This window comes from Rhea pennata, chromosome 2 (genome assembly GCF_028389875.1).
Source record: "Rhea pennata isolate bPtePen1 chromosome 2, bPtePen1.pri, whole genome shotgun sequence".
NCBI classification, from domain to species: Eukaryota; Metazoa; Chordata; class Aves; order Rheiformes; family Rheidae; genus Rhea; species Rhea pennata.
Genome location: NC_084664.1, coordinates 131,853,907 through 131,874,061, shown reverse-complemented (window position 1 = coordinate 131,874,061; position 20,155 = coordinate 131,853,907). Strand labels below are relative to the sequence as shown.

The 20,155-nt window shown below is 35.8% G+C and overlaps 1 protein-coding gene across 1 annotated transcript in view; it reads right to left on the bottom strand.

Moving 5' to 3' along the window:
• The window catches only part of ST18 (ST18 C2H2C-type zinc finger transcription factor), a 75,682-nt gene extending 62,370 nt beyond the window's left edge, over positions 1-13,312 (bottom strand). The window contains exons 1-3 of the mRNA XM_062568235.1: positions 13,214-13,312; positions 6,487-6,541; positions 4,524-4,554 (exon numbers count right to left, since the gene is read on the bottom strand). Coding sequence (XP_062424219.1) covers positions 4,524-4,554; positions 6,487-6,541 — 86 coding nt within the window. The 5' untranslated portion in view covers positions 13,214-13,312. The remainder of the gene's footprint in view (positions 1-4,523; positions 4,555-6,486; positions 6,542-13,213) is intronic.
• Between the last annotated feature and the right edge of the window lie 6,843 nt (positions 13,313-20,155).

The window sequence follows — 20,155 nt, the reverse complement described above, 5'->3', positions numbered from 1 at the left end:
TTTCCAGAAAATCTACTTGAGTCAAAGGCGAGCTTTTGTGAAAGCACAAACAAAGTCCAAACCCACCAGTCTTTCTTAGTGCAGAGTAGTAATAAATGGCTTTCTCAGTCACTGTCTCATTTCTAAGCAGCTCTTTGGGATCAGGGTGCCGTGAAGGTGATAGCTAGACTAATCAAGCATTGTCGCAACTCTTGCTGAGGAACCTCTTTGAATCCTTGTGCCACCAATCCTAGACTTTGTTTCTTGTGCCTGCTTCTTGCATCATCTAAATACTACTTCTACCTCTTTCTCAGGTCACCTGGCAAATTACTGCTTTCTTTTCATGCAAATACTCTTAAAAACCTACTTATTTTATGAAGCTCACAAAAAGAGTTACCAACGAACTTTCCTTTTTAACTGCAGCCAGGCATGCACATTTCTTTCATGCTATGAACTTTTCCTGAGTGGTATCTGCTTTTATCTATCAAACTCTCTACCTTCATTCCATTACTGTCTGAAACTAGAGGGCAGATTTAATGCGACACAAGTCATGCCATCTCACCAGTACTTAAAGGAAACCAGAAAAATACTGAGCACTGCAAAACAAATAATAGCTACTTCTATTAGCATAATGCTTTTTAGTTTGCTGTCAATACTGTTATTTACACTGAAATACATCTTAAACATTTTGGATAAATCTGAGGCACACATTTCAGTGAAATAAAACCTTTTGTAAAACTTAAAAACTGCTAATTGCAGTTGCCTTGCTTGTTTTTTTTTCTCTCCTAATTAGAGAAGGGTGAAGTGTCCAGTTATTCCTTCCATTAAATAAATCCAGGCAGCTCTGCTCTATCACTTCTCTCTCTGCTAAAACATTCAAGATGCTCATATCTAGTTCATTCACACTGAGCAGTTCAACTTATCTGAGTATCTAACATGTCTCACAACACCTGGATCAAGAGCCCAGGTAAAAGATAACTTTCCTTTAAATGCTCCAAAACTATAGAGAGTAAGGGGAAATGTGACTGTAGCCATCAAAGAGCAGGTCTGTTTTCTGTGACTTGAAACACTGGTGTCTTGTACAATCTTCATTAATCATTAGTGACATAAGCCAGAAAGACTTGGTTTCACTTGTAACTAACCCAGAAATGGAACTCTTTCTGTTCATATACGGACCTAGCCAAAGTGATCAATGCTTTTGTAATCCCAAGCTTGGATCAAACCAATTTGCTCTTCTTTGGTCTGACCCAGATGTCATTCCACAACCTACAGATGGTTCATCATGCTGTATCCCATCTGTTAAGTTGAACACAGTAATGAGAATGTATCACCCCAATATTCCTCACTTTCCTTTGGTTTTCATTCTAACCCTGAAGACAGCTGAAGGTCCTGGTCCTTTCACTGGCCCATGACTAAATCAGCTAAGAGAAGATCTCTTTTTCCTGGAGAAGACAGATTCAACAGAGATATTATGCCTGAAGAATGTCAGATGCAAACTTGAATGTATGGAACAAAGAGCTCCAGGCTTCAGCACTCGCTTCAAACACATATTGTCTTTTGTTTTGTTTAGGCTGTGATAAAAGATTCATCACTTCCTTTGGGTAGTTTGCTACCAACGGAATGACCTCAGCACTATGTTCCTACATGAAAAATCAAACCATGTTGTTTGCAAGTAAATAATTAAGGCTGGAAGAGGAAATAGTTCTGGAGTAAAGGATTATTGATGTCTTATTAAATTTAGGAAATTACACTTAAACATTACCACATGTACATTACAAACAGTAAAAGAAGTCTTATAAATGTGAACTAATAACACCCTGATATTAATAATATGCATGTGTGGAAAAAAAATTATATAATTTCCAAATTTGGGATCCTTCAGGGAATATAATTATATGAAATCAGCACAAGTTTGGCACTTAAACAGCAGTGCTACGTACACAGGTGCTCAGTGTCCGGAAGAAAAGTCCTCCAAAAACTGAGTGCAATGCAAAGTAATTTTTATTTTAATAAATAAATAAAAAAACCTCACCTTGGCTTTAAGGTGGTATTTTTCTTAAAACAGACTTTTTTAATAGGAAGGTGGCTCTATTACTCATAAAAAGACAGGTGATAGTAAAATTATAGACAGATTTATGGAAGAAATCTTGGCTTTCTTGAAATCAATGGAATTTTTTAACACTGAATTCCATTAAGCAAGAAAGTAATCCTTGAAACTTAGAAGAGAGAAATTTTCATGTATTATTGCATGTAATTGGTTCATGTGACTTCAGTGGTTGTAACTCTTTGTTTGGTTTTTCATTTGTTTTTTCCTCTACTTTTGTGAAACACAAGTTGCGGAATAAGAAAGGCTAACAAATGCTCTCAAACCAATCAATGTTACAAAACTAATAGTAATACAATATGAGCATGTAAGCTTATGTAGTGCTTTTCATGTAGAAGTATCCCAAGGCACTTTGTAACAGAAACTCAATAAGGAGTGCAAAAGTGCTTTGTCAGATAGGATAAGCCAGGGGAAAAGGGGAAATTAATTAAGCATGGATTTAAATTTCTCAGCCAACAAGGCATTTAGAACCTTGGTCAGAAAAGACAGTGGTTCCAATATCGGTATCCAGGGAATACAATAGATATTTCATTCTTTAATTCTTGAGGAATGTTCAATAGTTCTTCCACAACAATATGGGTATGAGTAATAGGAATACAGTTCATAGACTACATTTTTCAAGAAGCAGCCGCTGTTTCTCTTTCTCTCTCTCATCTTTCATACACAAATGGCTTCACAAAAGTTGATCACCTGACTTGCATGCCAGTAGAGCTACTTGACTGCTGAGATACCTAAAATGGAATTTTATACTGTAGGAATTACAAATACTGAGTCAGGGACTGGGCGATGGCTTTGTTGACTGCTTAGTTCAGTGCTTCAGATCAATGTACATTTCTTCATAGAGGCACTACACACAGAAAGAATAATCAGTGACACAGCAGTTCTGAAGATAGCATGTGTTTCACAGGAAACAGCAAAATTGCTTGGGAAAGACTACATAAATTGATAACACATAAATTACAGCTTCCCTGATGTTGCAGAAACTTGCACATCCTCTATTTTTCAAACATTTTTCTCTTAGGAACACATGGACCATCCTCATTTTTGGATGACTGCCTCTTCGGATTAATGCATCCTTCTGGTGCATAAATTAGAGATGCACAGAGGAAAAAGGAGAAGCACTAAATCTCGGGAAACTGAAGCCATACAGAAAAATGAGTTTCAAGGTACAGCTGAATGAGTGACTCACCGCGAATAATTTATCTGAAAAGTCAGCCTCTGTTTCTGTTCATGGAATAACTAAAAATAGTTTATAATCTCCTCAGTTTTGTAACAAAATAAAACTTTAATACATTATATGATTAAACTGTAAATAATTTGCTGTAATCATTTCATACCCTATATTAAAAAGAGAGTGGCATTTTGATTGACCAGCTAAATCACATGATGCTGTTTCTCTTCCCTAGGCAGATGAGCCCACAAACGTGTGTTTCAGATGCCTGCAATGCTTATCAAAACAGCTCAGCGACGTGTGTGTGATGAAGAATAGTAAGTGTAGCCATAACAAGTTAATTTAAGAAAAACTCTTGAGAGTTTTTGTAAAAATGTTTTTAGTATTTATTTTGCAGTTATAGCTCTTTGTATTTTTTGATGGATAGCTGTAAGGATTTGCAGCCACTTGTAAATATTTTTGAGGGATCCTGTACACTCACGTCAATTACTACTTTTTTTTTAATTGCAACATGAAAAGAGATCTTGTCCCAGTGATAAACTTCAATTTGGTGGCAAATATTCTTTTTTGAGGACGCAGTGCTGAAGAATATACCATTCTTTCCATACTTTGTTCTAAGTGCACATATTAGTAAAATTACTATTTTTAAAGAAAAGAGATCTCTGTCATTATATTTTGTTATATTTATACATGGGATATGTAATTCAGATATTAAAATTTTTATAAATTATTAGCAATCTGAAATATTCTTGTAGATTATATGGTTTTGACTGGACAGCCATGCTTTATGCAAATTTGAAAACTGTTCTCTGCTACTTCAATAAAATACAGAATCTCATAAGGTACTTGATGAAAAGCAAGCAATTTGTGGCATTTAGCATTTACAAAACCCTATAATGGTAAATATCTCTTAGAATGTTCAAATGTTAAACTACTATAATATTTATTACAGAAAAAGAAAGACTGATCAGAAACCATTCTTGTTTGTTCTGTGCTCTGACTCACACTAAAGATAAAGAGAACACATTAGAATCCTGCCCAGTTTGCATTAATTTTTGGTTATACTTGCATAATTATTCCTCACCTTTTGCTTTTATTTTGAGGCTATTTAAAAAGTGAATCTACATCAAGCACTTTTTGTCAGAGCCATGCTAAATCTCTGTATGATGCACCATTTACTAGATTCGCTGTTTTAGAGCAATATCCTTGATATGAATTCATCAATGTAATCATAAAATAAAACAAAAAATAAACTACCTGAGTTCTTACCTGAGCTCTTGAGCTATAGAGTCCACTTGAACTGTTAATAAAAGCAGAAGGAAAGATTGAATTAGTTTACACATCCAGACTTGGGTTTTCTGCAACCTTGCACCTGCCTATCTGTGATGACAGAGGAGCGGCTATCAAAACACAGGTGATTATTTCATGCTAACCACAGGATTGTAGCTACTACCGGCAAATGCTAACTGAACGTATAATTCCCACCATTATTTTAGATAAGCTATGCATAAAATGTAGAGGACGACTTTTCAGCAGAGAAATATGCAAAAACTAAAAAAAAAAAAAAAAAAGAAAATATTGTTTTTTATTGAAAGCATGATGAAAAAATGAAAAATCTCTGCTTTTACCGAATGTTAATTTGAATTGGGAATGAAGAAGGCTGGTGTTTACAAATACCTGCCCACACAAGGATATACAGCACCCTGACAAAGCCAACAGGTGGCTCTAAAGATTACTCGTGTTGCACAGGCAACTTTTGTTGTTTCACTTCTGGGAAAATGTTCCTGACCTATTAATTTATACTCATGCATGTGCATGTGTCTAAAAAACCGCAGAGAAAGACAATCCATAAATTCCCAAAAAGAGTTTAATTAGCTTTTAAAGTAAAAAAGATTTGAAGGTTAAATCCTATACTAACAACAATTAAAGTCTGTTAACTGAAAGTCAGTCAGACTCTCTTAACTAATAGTCCTGACCAACCGAGAAGGAATGCTCTAATGCTGAGATGTAGGTAACTTTCCTGTTCAGTAACTCTGTTCAGGTCCTCTGTTCCGGTCCTTTTGAAATAGAGAGGAATTCTGCATTAATTTCAGACAATATTCCTGAAGGATGCTTCAAAGATTTGCTATGACAATGCTTATACTTTTAAGGAAAACTTGCCTACTTTCATCCCCTTGTCTGTGGGCAGCTGGTGGCATTCCTGCTCACTTCCCCTCTGTCTTTTCCTAAGTGAGGTCGAGCAGTTTGCAGGTCTTTGGTGCTATGAAACCAGCAAATTAAACCAAACTGCACTTTAATTTTTCATTCTGACCATAATTTGAAGCTGAAGGTGCAATTTTAACAATATAGGACTACTGAGTTGTGACAATGAGTCAAATTGCCTTGTTTTTCATAATCCTGAGAGTGCACAGTTCCCATTAAAATCAGAGTGACGGACAGGTGCTCTGTACCTCTGAAAACAGCCACAAGTGAGAATGATCACAGGGAAGGCAAAACTTTGACATTTATTTTTACATATCTCCATTTCCCACTCATTATCAATAGTCAAAAGAAGCGTTATGAATTAAAATAAAGAGTTATTTTCCTGGAAAGACCGTATTGCTAGTCAATCATGTTTTCCAGATGTTTCGATCATTAAGGGCTTGTTTATCTCTCAGTACTGCATTTCCATCTGTTCCTTATAAAAAGAGAGGAATAGCTGGGAAATACAACTATGTCATAACTTTGCAAAATGAAACACAAGTGCTAGCACTTAAAAGAAAAACACAAGGTTCCCCTCTACCACATATACTTGCACCTTTTGATTGAAGTACACTTACTTCTGGACCATTTAGGCAGACATTTTATAGACAATTAATGGCAATAGACAGAAAAATATTCAGTTGGCTTAGATAAAGTTTTCTACATGATTTTGAAAGTATGCATTTAATATTGCCTAGTTCTACTCCCTATTGAAAATCTTTGCTTGCATAACAAAAAGCATTACCTTTTTTATCTTTGAGAAATAGCTCAGAGAAAATAGTATACAGTAGATTTTTTTTCTGCTTTTCTTTAAACTGTAGCTAATAACATCGTGCCTCCTAATGCCAGCAGTCTGTGCCCTGCCTTGATTAAAAAAGCAGCCCTAAGGAAGCCACATACTCTCTTACTGCACATTAGGGATTGTGCACAGGAACTATCGTATTTCATGGTGTGCTGGGCACAGGGTCAGGGAACATGCTTGCTAACTCACCCTTGCTTCCTTTTGAGCGTGTGCGCAGCTTTTTATTTTCCCCATCTGCATCCATCTGTAATATTAACACAAAGTCTTTAATTCATTCCTTTTGCCATTGAGAAAAAAGTCTCCAGTGCTTTTTTTTTTTTCACATTTCCAAAGGCTAGACACTAATAGAAAGAAGAATAATCATGCCTTATTAAACTTGTCAAAGAGATAAAAAGCCATCTGTGAATATCTAGTAAATACCTAGGAGATACCTTTAATGATACAGATTTGTTTAACAAAGTGATGGTTATGAGTGACACTTTAAGGTTTAATGACAAGGTCTACAGGTGTTAGCTCAAGACATAAGGTTAGAAATGGCCATGTTCTACGACTGTTGCTTGCAGCATCCACTTCCATGAAGAATGGGTCTCAGAAAGCCCTGGTGCCTACCATTGCCCAGCATTACCATTGCAAGTGAAGCATATCCTAATAGTTGCAATCAAACATGCATCTCTGACAACTTCAAACCTTAAAGGGTGAAACCCTCTTACTTGCATATGCATAACTACACATGCATAGCTATGAAATACTGCATCACATTTCCTTCTTAAGTATGCATTTGGTGAGGAGAAAGTTACAGATTTGTACAAGTTTTGAGGAAAAGATCAGGTTCAGTTTTGGATTTTGCAACAAAAAAAAAAAAAAAGAAAGAAAGAAAAGAAGAAAAAAAGAAAGAAATGTGAGCTGCTGCCATAAGATTCTGACTGAAAGAATAGTCACCTTGCAAGATAGCTGTTCTCATGACATTTTTGGCTATATCTAAACCAGCATTGGAAATATGCACCTTCTGGTCTTGGATCTGGCCCAGACTGGTAATTGTAGGGGCAGGTTTTCAATCCCTGGTTTTTATTACAAACCCCTGAAATTCAAAAGGATTAAGATTTCATGTTCTGCTGTGGAGAGCTGCAGTGACATACAGCAGATTGCATGACAATGTAATTTTGACCATGTCCGAGGAGGCAAACTCCCATTCTTTCTAAAAGTAACATTAATTCTTAGGTAAGGTAAAATCTATCATGAGAAATTTTGAACAAGGCAAAATAACAGGAACTCTGCAATCTTTCTTCAACCATTTTATTACTTTATGGTCTATCTTTGCTTTGAATCTCATTTTCTCTGTCTGTAAAATGGTCAAACATCCCGTGGATGAAGTCACTCTCATATTTGTACACTGACTGATATGTAGGAACAAACGCCTACGCTAACATCTGATTTGTGTAACTTTGCTGGGCAAAAGGTAGCTGCAGAGTCTCTGTTCTGTGGATACCAGAAGTTGCCCACATCCAGTATCTGAGAATCTTTCCTGGCAAAAGGTGGCAATTCTTGCCAGCAGAAAATCCTATCTATTATTTCGCCCTTCCTGAGGATCAGCAGCACTGATTTACCCTAGAGGGAAGATGTAAAAAGTTCTGTTTGTGCTTTTCAGTTTACAGAATTTGAAGATCTGAGGATGCTTTATTTTTAGGTTTACACGACTCAGATAACAGACGTTTTGAAGGTCTAACCTGAAAGAACCTTTCAAAATACAGCAGAATTAACCTGAGATAGAAAAACAGTTTTGTCAGCCTTTCTAGAGGAAAAGAAGCATTTCTCTAATTTCCTAGCTTTTTCCGGTTCGCTGTTATATATGGCTACAGATGATATGCAGCCAGGGGAATCAAAATACCTATTTACAGGAGAGAACACAAGCATTCAGAAGGGGTATTCATGTACTTGAAGAAATCTAATTCTAAAACCTGGGTTAGTGATATCTGAAATGAAAGTATACATTAATCACAACACATTTCAAAGCCAAGTAATGCTATCTTTTCTCTGTTTAAATTTACATTTGATGTTCCTTCTTAGTAGGGAAGAAAAATAAGTGGCTTGTGTTTATGTAGTGGGACTGATGGCAGCCTTTACTTGTTACTATCCTTAAAACCTGGAGAACGAGATTTTGCAATGTGACTGCAATGGTAATGGGAAACATGGCTCTGTTCTCTGATGCTGAGTTGTGATTGAAGGCACTGACCTGCCATAGACTTATAATAGGGGAGCAGGTGTGGCAATGATGGACTTTAATTTCCTTTAATAAACCTTTTATGTGCCACACTTTTACTGCCATTCTATGCTCTCCAAGGTCCTGCACATAATAGGTTCATTACTTTTGATTACTATAGTCTATTGAGACAAACAACTCCAGAACACACTATATATTATGTTCAGTTAAACCAATATAGACTATTTATCCACTGTGCATTATTTCACCTGCAACTCTACAGACAAAATTAACAGCAGCTCCTGTAAGCTAAAACTATTAAAACCACTGGTACTCCTTTGTCATCATTTCATAATAAATACCACACCAATCACAGTGCTGCTCTTTTAATTATGAAACAAAAAGTGTCCACTGCTTCTACTGAATAGCAGTTACTTTGGTCTAAATAGCACATTGCATAGGGATGAATATTTAAAAAACTGCACAATGACTGGAAACCAACAATAAAATCAATGAAGGTGATTTTTCTATTGATTTTCTTTCCTACAATAATTTGAAATTATGAGAGTTGTTTAATCAGCTAAAACCTATAATTGATAGGACTGTTTAGCCTGGTGCATACTGTACTGTAAAACAATCATCTTCTAAATATCTGTGTTGCATGAAGTACAGCTCAACTTACAAAAAGTATCTTGCATTATCTTGAAAATTACTTGAGTTACTTGAAAATTAAAGCTGTGGAATCTTACAAATGTGACTGCAAAAACACCTCTCTTGCTAAAAATTTGAATGTAATAATCTTGAGTTTTGTTAGTTCTTTCAAAGATTTCCTGAAACTGAAAAAGTGAAAAAAGTTCACTTATTTTTATCTACTTAGCGACTGTTTTACACAAAACTATAGTGACAGATAGTAAATGAAAACTATTCAAACTTTCAAATCACACATGAAAGAACAAAAGAAATAAAGTCTAAATGAGAACTTCTGTCCAAAGATTTTAGAGGTAATTGTTATGAGAGTGTGAATTTGGGAGTCATATCTTAGTGTTATACACACTAAAGATTGGACAGATTTTGGAAGGTGCTGGGTGTACTCAAAGTTTGATACGGCAGCCTTCCCTTCAGATATACATGTTTTCTTGAGAGAAGAAGATATAAGGGATAAATAGAATGACATGTGTACACAAAATCCTTATGGTGATATGTTTCTACTGATTTTTCAGCAATCATTGTCATCAGGATAACATCTAAGTACTTCCCAAGAAAATTCTATCAGGAATTGCAAACTCATATTTTGTAAAGGCAAACTTCATGAGGAAAATACATCCAATAATAGTGACAAGTAGTTCCATGAAGAGGGAAACTAATTCCACCCTACTATTACATCTTATAATTAAATTCGCTGATATGACAGGATTTAAACCCATCCAAACACTTTCCATTCAAAATTAGTTGAAATTTGTTAATGAACTCGAAAGGAGTTAGTGAGAGACATACAGTCAGAAATACAGATAGACACACAGAGAATGAGCAGATATGTAACCATAGATTACTATGAAAGCAGCCTAAGAAATTAGTGCCTGACTTAGAGTTCCTTCATTAACACCATATTTCTGTGATTTGGAAAGTTACTCTGGATGTTGATGCTGAACTGTTTTCTGAAAGCATGATCTGACAAACCTTATTAAGTTTACAAATGCTTTTTGTTTGAACTTATAGCTCTGAAAACAGATCCTTCCTTCACTTTTCCTTCATTATTCGTTGACACATAAGGCTAAGCCAATAACTACAAGGCAGAAAACTGATTGGAGTCACTGGCAAACTCTGCCTGACTAAAAATGGAGTTGATTGCTAGGTCCATGCTGCAGGATATTCATTTTTCTCCAGATGAGCCTGCCGGAATAGCAGCAATCCTATTTGCTGAACAAACTATTTCAAAGTTCCTGGCTACAGAAACCAAATGTTACTTCTCCTGTTTGTACCATCTCAAAGTAGCCAGAATACTTGAGGGAAGGGCCTGGAAATACTTCCCTGAGTGAGGGAATTAGGGTTTGGCTCTCAATTCGTTTTTATGCATGCCTGGAGCATATCCGTGCACGTGTGCGTGTACAGATGTCATAACGGGATCCAAGAATATGACTAACAGCTGAAATAGAACACGTAAAATTAATAATAATAATAATAATAATAATGACTCTTTCAGTTTATTTGCACATTTTAAGACTTTAATTTCTGAAGCTGAACTGAGCCACTAGTACATTATTGTGAAAAAAAGCACGACCTGGGAAGCCAGTGCTCCTGACATACATAAAAGGGAAATGCACCTCCTGCAAAGAGCTATGCACCCTCCAACATCTATTGTATTCTCGGCACAAGCATGACCTTCCCTGAGTGGGTTCCAGGCTCCTGAAGTGGCAGCCTGTTTCCTTCTGTGTAACTGGAGAAAAGAAAAGCACCAGTTTATACAGTGGTAAGGAGTATAAAAGCTGATGTTTCCTTCCCTCTGGTTTTCCAGCAAAAGTTAGATCTAATTTTCAAAATGAAATTTGGCAAATAACTCTTCTAGGACAAATTTTGTCTGATTTTGTAAGGTCTGAAAAAATGATAGATTTACTGTATTACTTGTATATTTGTATATAATTATCCATACATAAGTCAGTATAGAAGTAATATGTACATCTGTCATTAGGCCAATGGACTTAGGCAGAAAAGAATGATGACTTTTAAGGCACAGAAGCCCTTCTTCAATTTTTAAACACAAGCTACAAACTTCAAAGTTGAAGTCAGACACTGCTAAGCACTATGAACATATGTCTATGCTGTGCTGTACCCCAAGATGAGATGGCACTGTGTGGGAAAATGGTCCCTCTCCCTACAAAGAATACCGTCAGAGGAAGCTTTTCAGTGTCTTTGACACCCATCTTTCAATGTTTCCTTTCAACGACTGACTTAAGAATCTAGAAAGGGGATCATAGTCATAAAGAAAAACTTTTTCTTTAATGAATCACAAAGTAATAAAATTTCCTGCAGTCTGTCCAAGAGTACAGAACTGTGTTTAGCTATTCATGTATACATGTACGTGCATCTTTTTGTCACTCTATGATAGCTTTTTTTAATGTGAAATATTAATGACAGAATGAAGGTAAGAAGTACAGAGTGAGAAGAAATTGCAAACGGCAAGTACAGCAAGTACAGCAGCTAGACAAAGCTTATACGTTCTGATTCCTAGAAGCGAAAAAGCAGACTTTCCCATTTTCATATATTTCTGCACCAAACTCTGAAGATAATATTTTCAGGAACATTGTCCATACTGAGGCTTAAAGTTTCTCTCCTCCTCCTCTTCTTTTTATTCTTTCTAATCACAAATTGATAGAAAGAAGAAGAAATACTAAAAAAATGACTTGTTCTTAAAGACTATTTCTGAAAACATGCCTTTTTATGGTTTTGATTATTCTTAACCAAGGAGTCATCAAATCTTTATTTTTAAACTTTTGCTCTAGTTTACACAATACTATTTTTGATTTCTCTAGGAGAAACCTGAATAACATGTAAATAATCGGTTCAGATGTATTTCAAGTGCATCAACAGAATGTAAACTTTAAAGTAAATTCATAATATTTGTAAACCACGAAGGATTTGTTATTTTGCAATGTTGTTAAATGCATATGTATTTTTGAGAAGCAGATATTTTTACAATGAAGTCACTACTTGAAAATATGTGGTAGCAAAATAAACCTTAAATCAGAGACAAGCTTGAATGGTTTTGTAATGAGGATGATTTATTTTGATTCTCACTTCTGATTTCTGAGTTGTCACTGCTGTTGTATACTTCATCCATGCAACTTTGCACAACTGGCAGTGCTGAATATAAACCAAAGCCATATGTTTATGTCCTTTTGCCAAACGACTACAGCAAATAGTTCTATTATTCCCTTAGGTAACCAATGTGTGCCAAGTATTTCTATTAGTCTGCGTTACCAAGGCATTAGAGGGCAGAGTCACAGCTTTATGAAATTAACGGGCAACTGCTAGCTTTATAAATTTAGAGCAAAATTATATACTGTACCCTACTGAAATGCAGCTTAACACAAGCTGACATGAGATGTTACTTTTTGAAGTTTTTTTTTTCTTGGATTTTTATTCTGGACATAGTTCAATGCCTTGTCACTATCTCCTAGGCTACTTTAATATGATAATACTATATACTAAAAATCATTTTTTTCTTAATGAAGGAAAAAAGTATTAATTATACTCAAAATCAAACTGCTTTGACACCTTGAAATCTTTAACAAATAAGGAAAAGCATTTATTCCACCCTACTGACCTATACTAAAAAAAAAATCAATATTCATTATCAAAAATTTTCAAACAAGTCATCCCTTGTGGATTAAATTTAAGCAGTACATTTTGAAATACATTCTCACACATAGAGGCATAGAGATTCAAAGATATTTGTGCCTTTGTCAGTATATTAACTTAACAAAGTGTAGTTACGAAAGTAAAAAACTAAAATTTCTAGGCATTTATAAACATTTACATTTTTCCCAGTTGTTCAGTATTGTTACACTTGACTCTTGTAGACTGCTGTTTTAATATAGCAAAGACTATACTAGGAAAATAGCCGTAGAAGATGAATAATACAAGTGAAAACATAAAGTATACTAGTATTAATACACAGATACATTTTGACTCAAATTAATTTATGTAAACAAATTATCCCACCTTTGCGTGTTTCCAGGTGAAATTATGGGCAGATTCCAAAGGACCGAATTTGTCACTCTGACCAAGAAGCTTTGACTGATTTAACAGATAATCCTGAAATTCATTCTCTGTAAGAAGAAAAAAAAACAGTTAAACTAAATAAAACGTAGATGAAACAGGACAGTATTACATCAAATAGGCAAAGAATCCAGGCACATTGTTTTCTTGCACTGTTTCTCTGAGATGTGGCACAGAGGCATCAGTGATGCTTTTAAAGGGTAGAAATAGAGGAAAATGTTTATTTTTTACGGTGCCTTGTTTATATTACAAATGCCTTCTGCAGTAGCTTATGAATTTGACCTACTCTAAGAAAAGTTTTTATTCCTGCACAGACAGAAACTTACAGTTTATACACCTAAAAGTCCGGACTCAAACATCTTTATTGCACCAGTATCCCTTCAATCAAGTAACGTGGTTCAGTACAGGATGCAAAACGAGAAGCATTTAGGAAAGATTCTAAAACATTTTAATCATAGCAGAGAAATCCTGAGTTTTATTTTTTTCTGATTTTGAAAATCAGTATTTAAAGTTTGGCAGAGTGGCAGTGTTCTCACCATAAGCAAACCAGAGGAAATTCTTGACATTTCTGCGTTCTCAAATTTTATGCCTTTCTGTGAGGTAACTCACACTAAATGAAGAATAACAATGAAGGAAGAAGAGCTGCAGAGGTTGATAAGTACAATACTAAAGGCCTTGTACTCAGAAATAATGAACACCCATGCCCGCAGAAATTTTAAGAGAAAATTCTAGGCACTTGTAATCTAGGAAAATCGAGTTGTGATCAGTTATTTATATGCAACCTATCAGCATCACTCCTGCTATTGGTCAAAATATAAATATTTTATTATCACCTGCAACTTCAGAGGTTCTTTTCAGATATTATCCAGCATATTTAGTAAAATACAGGTATTCATTCCACCTATTCCATTTGTAGGTTAATGGAAAAGTTTGCACAGAAACACTTGGAATTTCAAGGTCAAACATTATCTATTCATTTAATGGTGTCTGATAAAATTTTGTCGGTAAAATTTGTAATTTTAACTTTTCTTACTGGAAAGACTCATTCTAAACAGTTTTTCTGGGAAGTTAGAGTTTTTGATGGATTTATGCCTGAGTCGCAGCAGAGTGTTATACTAGTTGCATCCCATCGATAACTTTTAATTAAAATAAATAAGCTTTTATCAAGTGGCAAAACAGACAACATATGCAACATGATAAAGAGGGTAGAAAAAACAGAATAAAACAGCTCAATACCTAAAACATTTTTAAGCGGTTTTCTAGACAGTATGTTCCAGGAAAAGGATTCTGTTTAAGCTCAAAGGTCTCTTTTCCTGTTATTCTATTTTAATCCACGAAAAGAACCAAGAGGACTTTTAAAGCTTGCTACCTGCCTCTTCCTCTTTGTTCCAAATACACTCTAAAACAAAAGAGCTCTGAGAATAGCCACAACGGTGAAAAAAAGCTCGCTCTCAAGCCTAAAACTTAGCAGCTTTTTGTCTAAAATCCTATCATGTTATGTATTTATTAGCAATACATTTTTCATTTATTTTCTCAAAGATTGCCAATAAAGAACTAAATCACATAAGGGAGTAGCTGTAAACCCTTTGAGTTCCCTAATGTCAAACTCATTAGCATCCGAATAACCACACAGCAGCACATCATCTGCACAATTGCAATTTTTTACTACTTTTAATAGCGTTTCTCAAAGGGCTCATTTTCAACTTTCTTCAGTGGTTAGTTGGTTCTCTGGGGAAAAGGAGCTTCCTGACGCTCACAGCTTCCACTCAACAACCAGGCCGTTTGCTGTCAGAAGCATCAGCCCTCTGCCCTAACCCCATCTGCTGTCTCTCTCATCCTAAGGGACTGAGAGTTAAGACAGCACAGCTGAGATCCACTTAGAAAAGTGCACAAAGGACAGGAAAAAAATACAAAACTTTTTGCATTTACTTTTACATAATAAGCACATACATTGAAAAACCTCCTTTTAAGAAAAGAAGGCTGCGCTGGTAGGGGGAAGTTAAAACTGTGCTGGAAAACTACATGCAACAGTGCCATTTGCTATTTTATTCCCATCTGTCTTGTATACCAGATCATCATCTATCATTGTAAAGCAGAGAGTATTATAGCAGGACAAAAGCAAGACTGACATAAAGCACAAAACCTGACCCTTCTCCTATGTTTTGATTACAACAGAATTTATTGATAAATGAGTGTAAATTTGCTATTTTCTACTTTTTTTCATATAACAAGGTACTGGCTGCCATACAACTGATTCGTGGGTGAGTATCACATTTGAAGATATTTCCTATCTAATACAGTGTCATGCATCTGTCATGTTATAAACAGGGTGTGTAGGACTACGCTGTGTCACAGGATGTGACACACCTCTGATGGAATATAAACTGTGTGTCATCTGTGCCACACTCCAAAAAGTAACTTGGATTTCAAATACAGTGCTGAGATCTGATACTTCAGGTAGCAAACAAACTGGGAAGAGCTAGTGCTGATTTTCCTGAACATCAAAGTCCAATACAATAATTTATTGAGGAACGCTTTGTTTTAGTATATTTTATCCAGCATAAAGTGAACTGTGGGCCAGATTCTGAGGCTGACTAAGGAGTATGGTGAAAAGGGCTTCAGGCTGCAATGCCAACTTAAAGAATGACTACCTCAACCCCAAGAGGCCCCAAGGACTATCTCTGTAGGTTTGGGGAAATTTTGATGATAAGATTGTAATAGTAATAATTTATTTATTTGTCAAACAATTTATAAATACTCCCTGATAGGATCATTCACCTTAAGCGCACTCATATATTCATGTGAAGAGTTTTGCCCCAATCTATCCATAGCTTGTATCAGTTCATTTATCCATTTAAGTAAAGAATTGGGAAGGCTAAAAATCTGTGACTTACAGATGGTAACTAATGACTACACTTAAACTTCCTATTTGTCTGAACAGATTTTTTTGCTTTTTTTTACCCGGAAGGTGAAGCTTGCCTGCCCACCCTTGTCAACCAGCATCCCAATTCAGCTAAAATGATAAACTCTATAAACCCACAAAGATGGAATAAACGAGTTGCTTGATTTGTCAATGTAATGGTTCAGTGAAGTCACCTGGAACCTTTGCAATTCATTCTTTGGTTCATAGCCATTTCCAGTGCAACATGATTTTGTACTGACTCTGAAGTCACAGCCTACTGAGATCCATGAGTCACATCAGGATGCCAGTGTGAATCACCGTTACGGCCATGATCCTCAAATCAGATGGATGTGACAAATCCCTTCAAGCAAGCATTCTTGCTGACCCATTGTCTATGGGTGAAAGTCCACTCATTCAGGTTATATTACTAGATTGTAGCCTTAGTTTATAAAAATGCTGTTTTCTGAAAACTTTAATAGTGAAAAAAAAACTATATTCTATATTTGTAAATAGTCTCACCAGAACTCTGAGGTTGTTTCTCTGACAGAATTGCAGTACACAAAGTTCCACTAGCTTTGTGAAAGACCCCTAACAACTAGGTTTTGACCATAATGGATATAATTTCCAACAGATGAGTTTGATTTTCTTGTATTTACCACATCAGCAGCTGATAACTTGCAAATATGAAAATGAACTATCGTAACAGTTTGTGATTCATTAACTCAGAATAGAAGTAATAGCTAAGAAACAAAATCCAATGTGCTCACCGCTATGATCTCAGAATTTTTTTTATATAGTGACAATGGTTTATCTTCCTTAAAATAAAATAACACATTTAGTATCAGAAAAAAAATGTGAAAGCAAAAGATGCCATTACAAATGAATAAAGACATAACGAGTTCTTGTCTGCAAGCAGATCTTTATTCTGCAGAGGCTGAAGGCAGTACCTAACTTTACACACTAAGTTATGCACAGATTTATAGGGCATCTCAGTGAGATCCTTAAGCAGATGTGAACTGTTCAGCACACGACTAAAATGAATTTCACCAGGCCCTCTGATACTTTAACATGCTCACCAGAGTATATATGAGAAGTTCTGGTAATATGAAGAGGACTATGTGGCTGCATCAACGTTTATAATTTGGGATTCAGAAAAGAATTTCCTCGGGGCAGAGTACTACTCTTTACACTTGTTTTATTAAGTGCACAAAACATCTGCGCTATCAAACGTAATCACTGCTACCTCGACTAGTGTATTTCTTTGCCAGACATGGCTTAATTTTATGTTACTTATTTCTACACTGAGATGAACAAGAGGTCATGTTACCAGTGCAAGACAGCCTCATAACACATGTCCTTGTCCTTCCAGTACCTGCAAAAAATACATCTCTTGCCCTCGTTCTCTCTTTTAAACATGGCAGTAAATCCAGTGCCATGTGCAAGATCATATTTCGCCTAGCAGAAGGGTTTAACTTTCACCTGATTTAAGCTACAAACTATCCCTCAAAGATGCCTGAGGCTTTGCTGTAATTAACATAACTGCATTTAGATGCTATTCATGACTGATAATTCCAACACCTTGTGAAAAAAAAAGGGTTGCATGCTGTAAACATTATAAACATATTCAAATAAGCTTAACACAATCTGCCATGCTTATTTCTGCCTAGATCATGGACCAGCGAAATGGTTAATGCAAATGGATTTATAATTTGCTTTGGGGGGCCAGTTTCTTCTCCTTATTTATTAGCCCAGCTGATGGGGCAGATTTGATGAGGCACTTCTGGAATAATTGAGTCATCACACAAAGAAGGCTGCTAGCATTCAGAGTGGTTTTATCAGCAGCAAGCAGGCCTGATTACTGACAATTACACTCTGATCCGGTGATGGAGGAGAAAGAGCCAACGAGTGGGAAATGTCCGTGTTTCTATCCAGGAATAATTTCTACATTCATTTTACATGCTAAGTGTTTCCTATCTCTGCATAATAAACTGTAAACAGGAATAGATGGCACAATGTCCCTTAATATTTCCTGGTAATGAAGACACAAATGTACAGTGAGTGCTGATAAATATAGATGAAACATAAGCTATTCTCTGAGTCTGTATTGTTACCTTTAAAATAAATGCATTTTGGTGGTAAAAGCATAATCATAGCTAATGCAAAAAAATGACAGAAGATTGAAGCTGTCCTTGTAACTACACAGAAACTTTATAAAAGTCCTGTTAATCACCACTGCTTTAGAGGCTCATAAGCTGAAGGTGATATACTGGAAAGTACATCATTTTGTTTCTCAATAGTCAACTATGTAGGAACTCCTTTGCTTTGACACAGTAAAGGAGAGCAACAACAGTGACCTCCATTAACACTTCAGGGAGAGAGCACATCTCAACGCTAAACTGAAAAACAATGGAGCTGGTCCTGGAAGACATCTTCACTAAGACAGATTCTTATTTCCCTCCCATCAAGCTTTAAAGAAGATAGCGTTTATAACGAATAATAAAATTAGACCATAGATTTCATGAGTTATTGTGTTTAGCAATGTATTACTGCCTACAGGATCCTATTTTTTAGCAAACAAGATACTGTAAAATGTCATTTACTAACAAAATTCTGAAGGTAGAATTTTGGAAAAATCTGTTTCTTCTCTGACTCAGGAAAAAACATGGAAAGTGAGATACTGAAGAGCTGAAATGTGATTTTGTGTTTGCTGATGGGCAATTATAGTTTTCAGCTGGAAAATGTTAATGCCCTAGTCTAGGGAGAGTTTTCCTTTTTTAGAGTTGATCAGGCATGAAACACTGAATAATAAACTTCTGCATGCTTGTTTATTCCTTTTCCTCTTTTTAAACTAATTCATAGCTTCAAAAGAACTAAAACTTATTCTCTGTTCTCCTGTGGTAACTATGGTAACTATGTTTCATTAAAGTAGTCACTTAACTTCAAGGCTTGTGTTACAATGATATGCATTATTTTGAGTAAAACCACACCATAACAACCTTATGATTTCAGAGCAATTTTAAAAGAAAGTTCAAAGAGCATGCGTCATTGATTCTGGAACACAGGGTTTGTTTTATTTTAAAACATGTTTACTCTTTTTCAGCCTGGATGACTTTTCCTGCATAGAGTCATCTCTGCTGAGAGCTGCTGTGTGTGGGGACTGCTACTGACTTCAGCACGAGCTGACCATGGTAAGCTCATCGAAAGGGTGCTTAGAAGTGGCAGGATTGAGGCCAGAGTGAGATACCGGAGCACATAGATCAGTAAAACTAAGAGTTGCAAAATCTTGCAGTGTTTTAATTACCCTACTACAGCTTTCTTCAACAGCAGGAAGATGCTCCGGTATTGCTACAGTCCTGTGTTTAGGGACTGCTCTTATAGTCCTTGTACCCTATATGGTTTCCAGTAAGTTAACTAGGAATCAGTGGGTTTAAAGGGCAATTTTATGGGAGTGCTATTATGGTTGCACTGAACTTCTACAAAAGTGCTGGAGCTGATTAGGTTCAGTCCAAATGGTCACTTTGCACGTACTCACAGGCTTAATCTAGGTTACTACATTCTTTTCCTCTGATTTCTATCTATTCTAATCAATATTTATGGGATTGATTTAGTAGCTAGAAACAGAACATACCAGTTTTTATGCTGGACAAAATAAATAAATAAATAAATAAAATGAAATAAATAATTAGCTCATTGAATATTCTCTGACAAGGAGTCAAATGGAACAATGAATCTAGAAATACAAACTATTTTTATAAAAAGAAATGCAACTACCATTCTGCTTTCATATGCATTCATCCTCGCCTTTCTGAATAACAAGCTCTCTTCATTAAGCATGACAGACATGTCCCAAGAAGGGGAAAGTCACACAAAGGGAAGAAGTGTGCCTTCCCTCAACATGCAAATCACATATGTTCATTAACTTCAAGAGTGCCATGTGAAGTACAGTCTGCCACCATCTAAAAGACTTGTAATGACCCTAACTG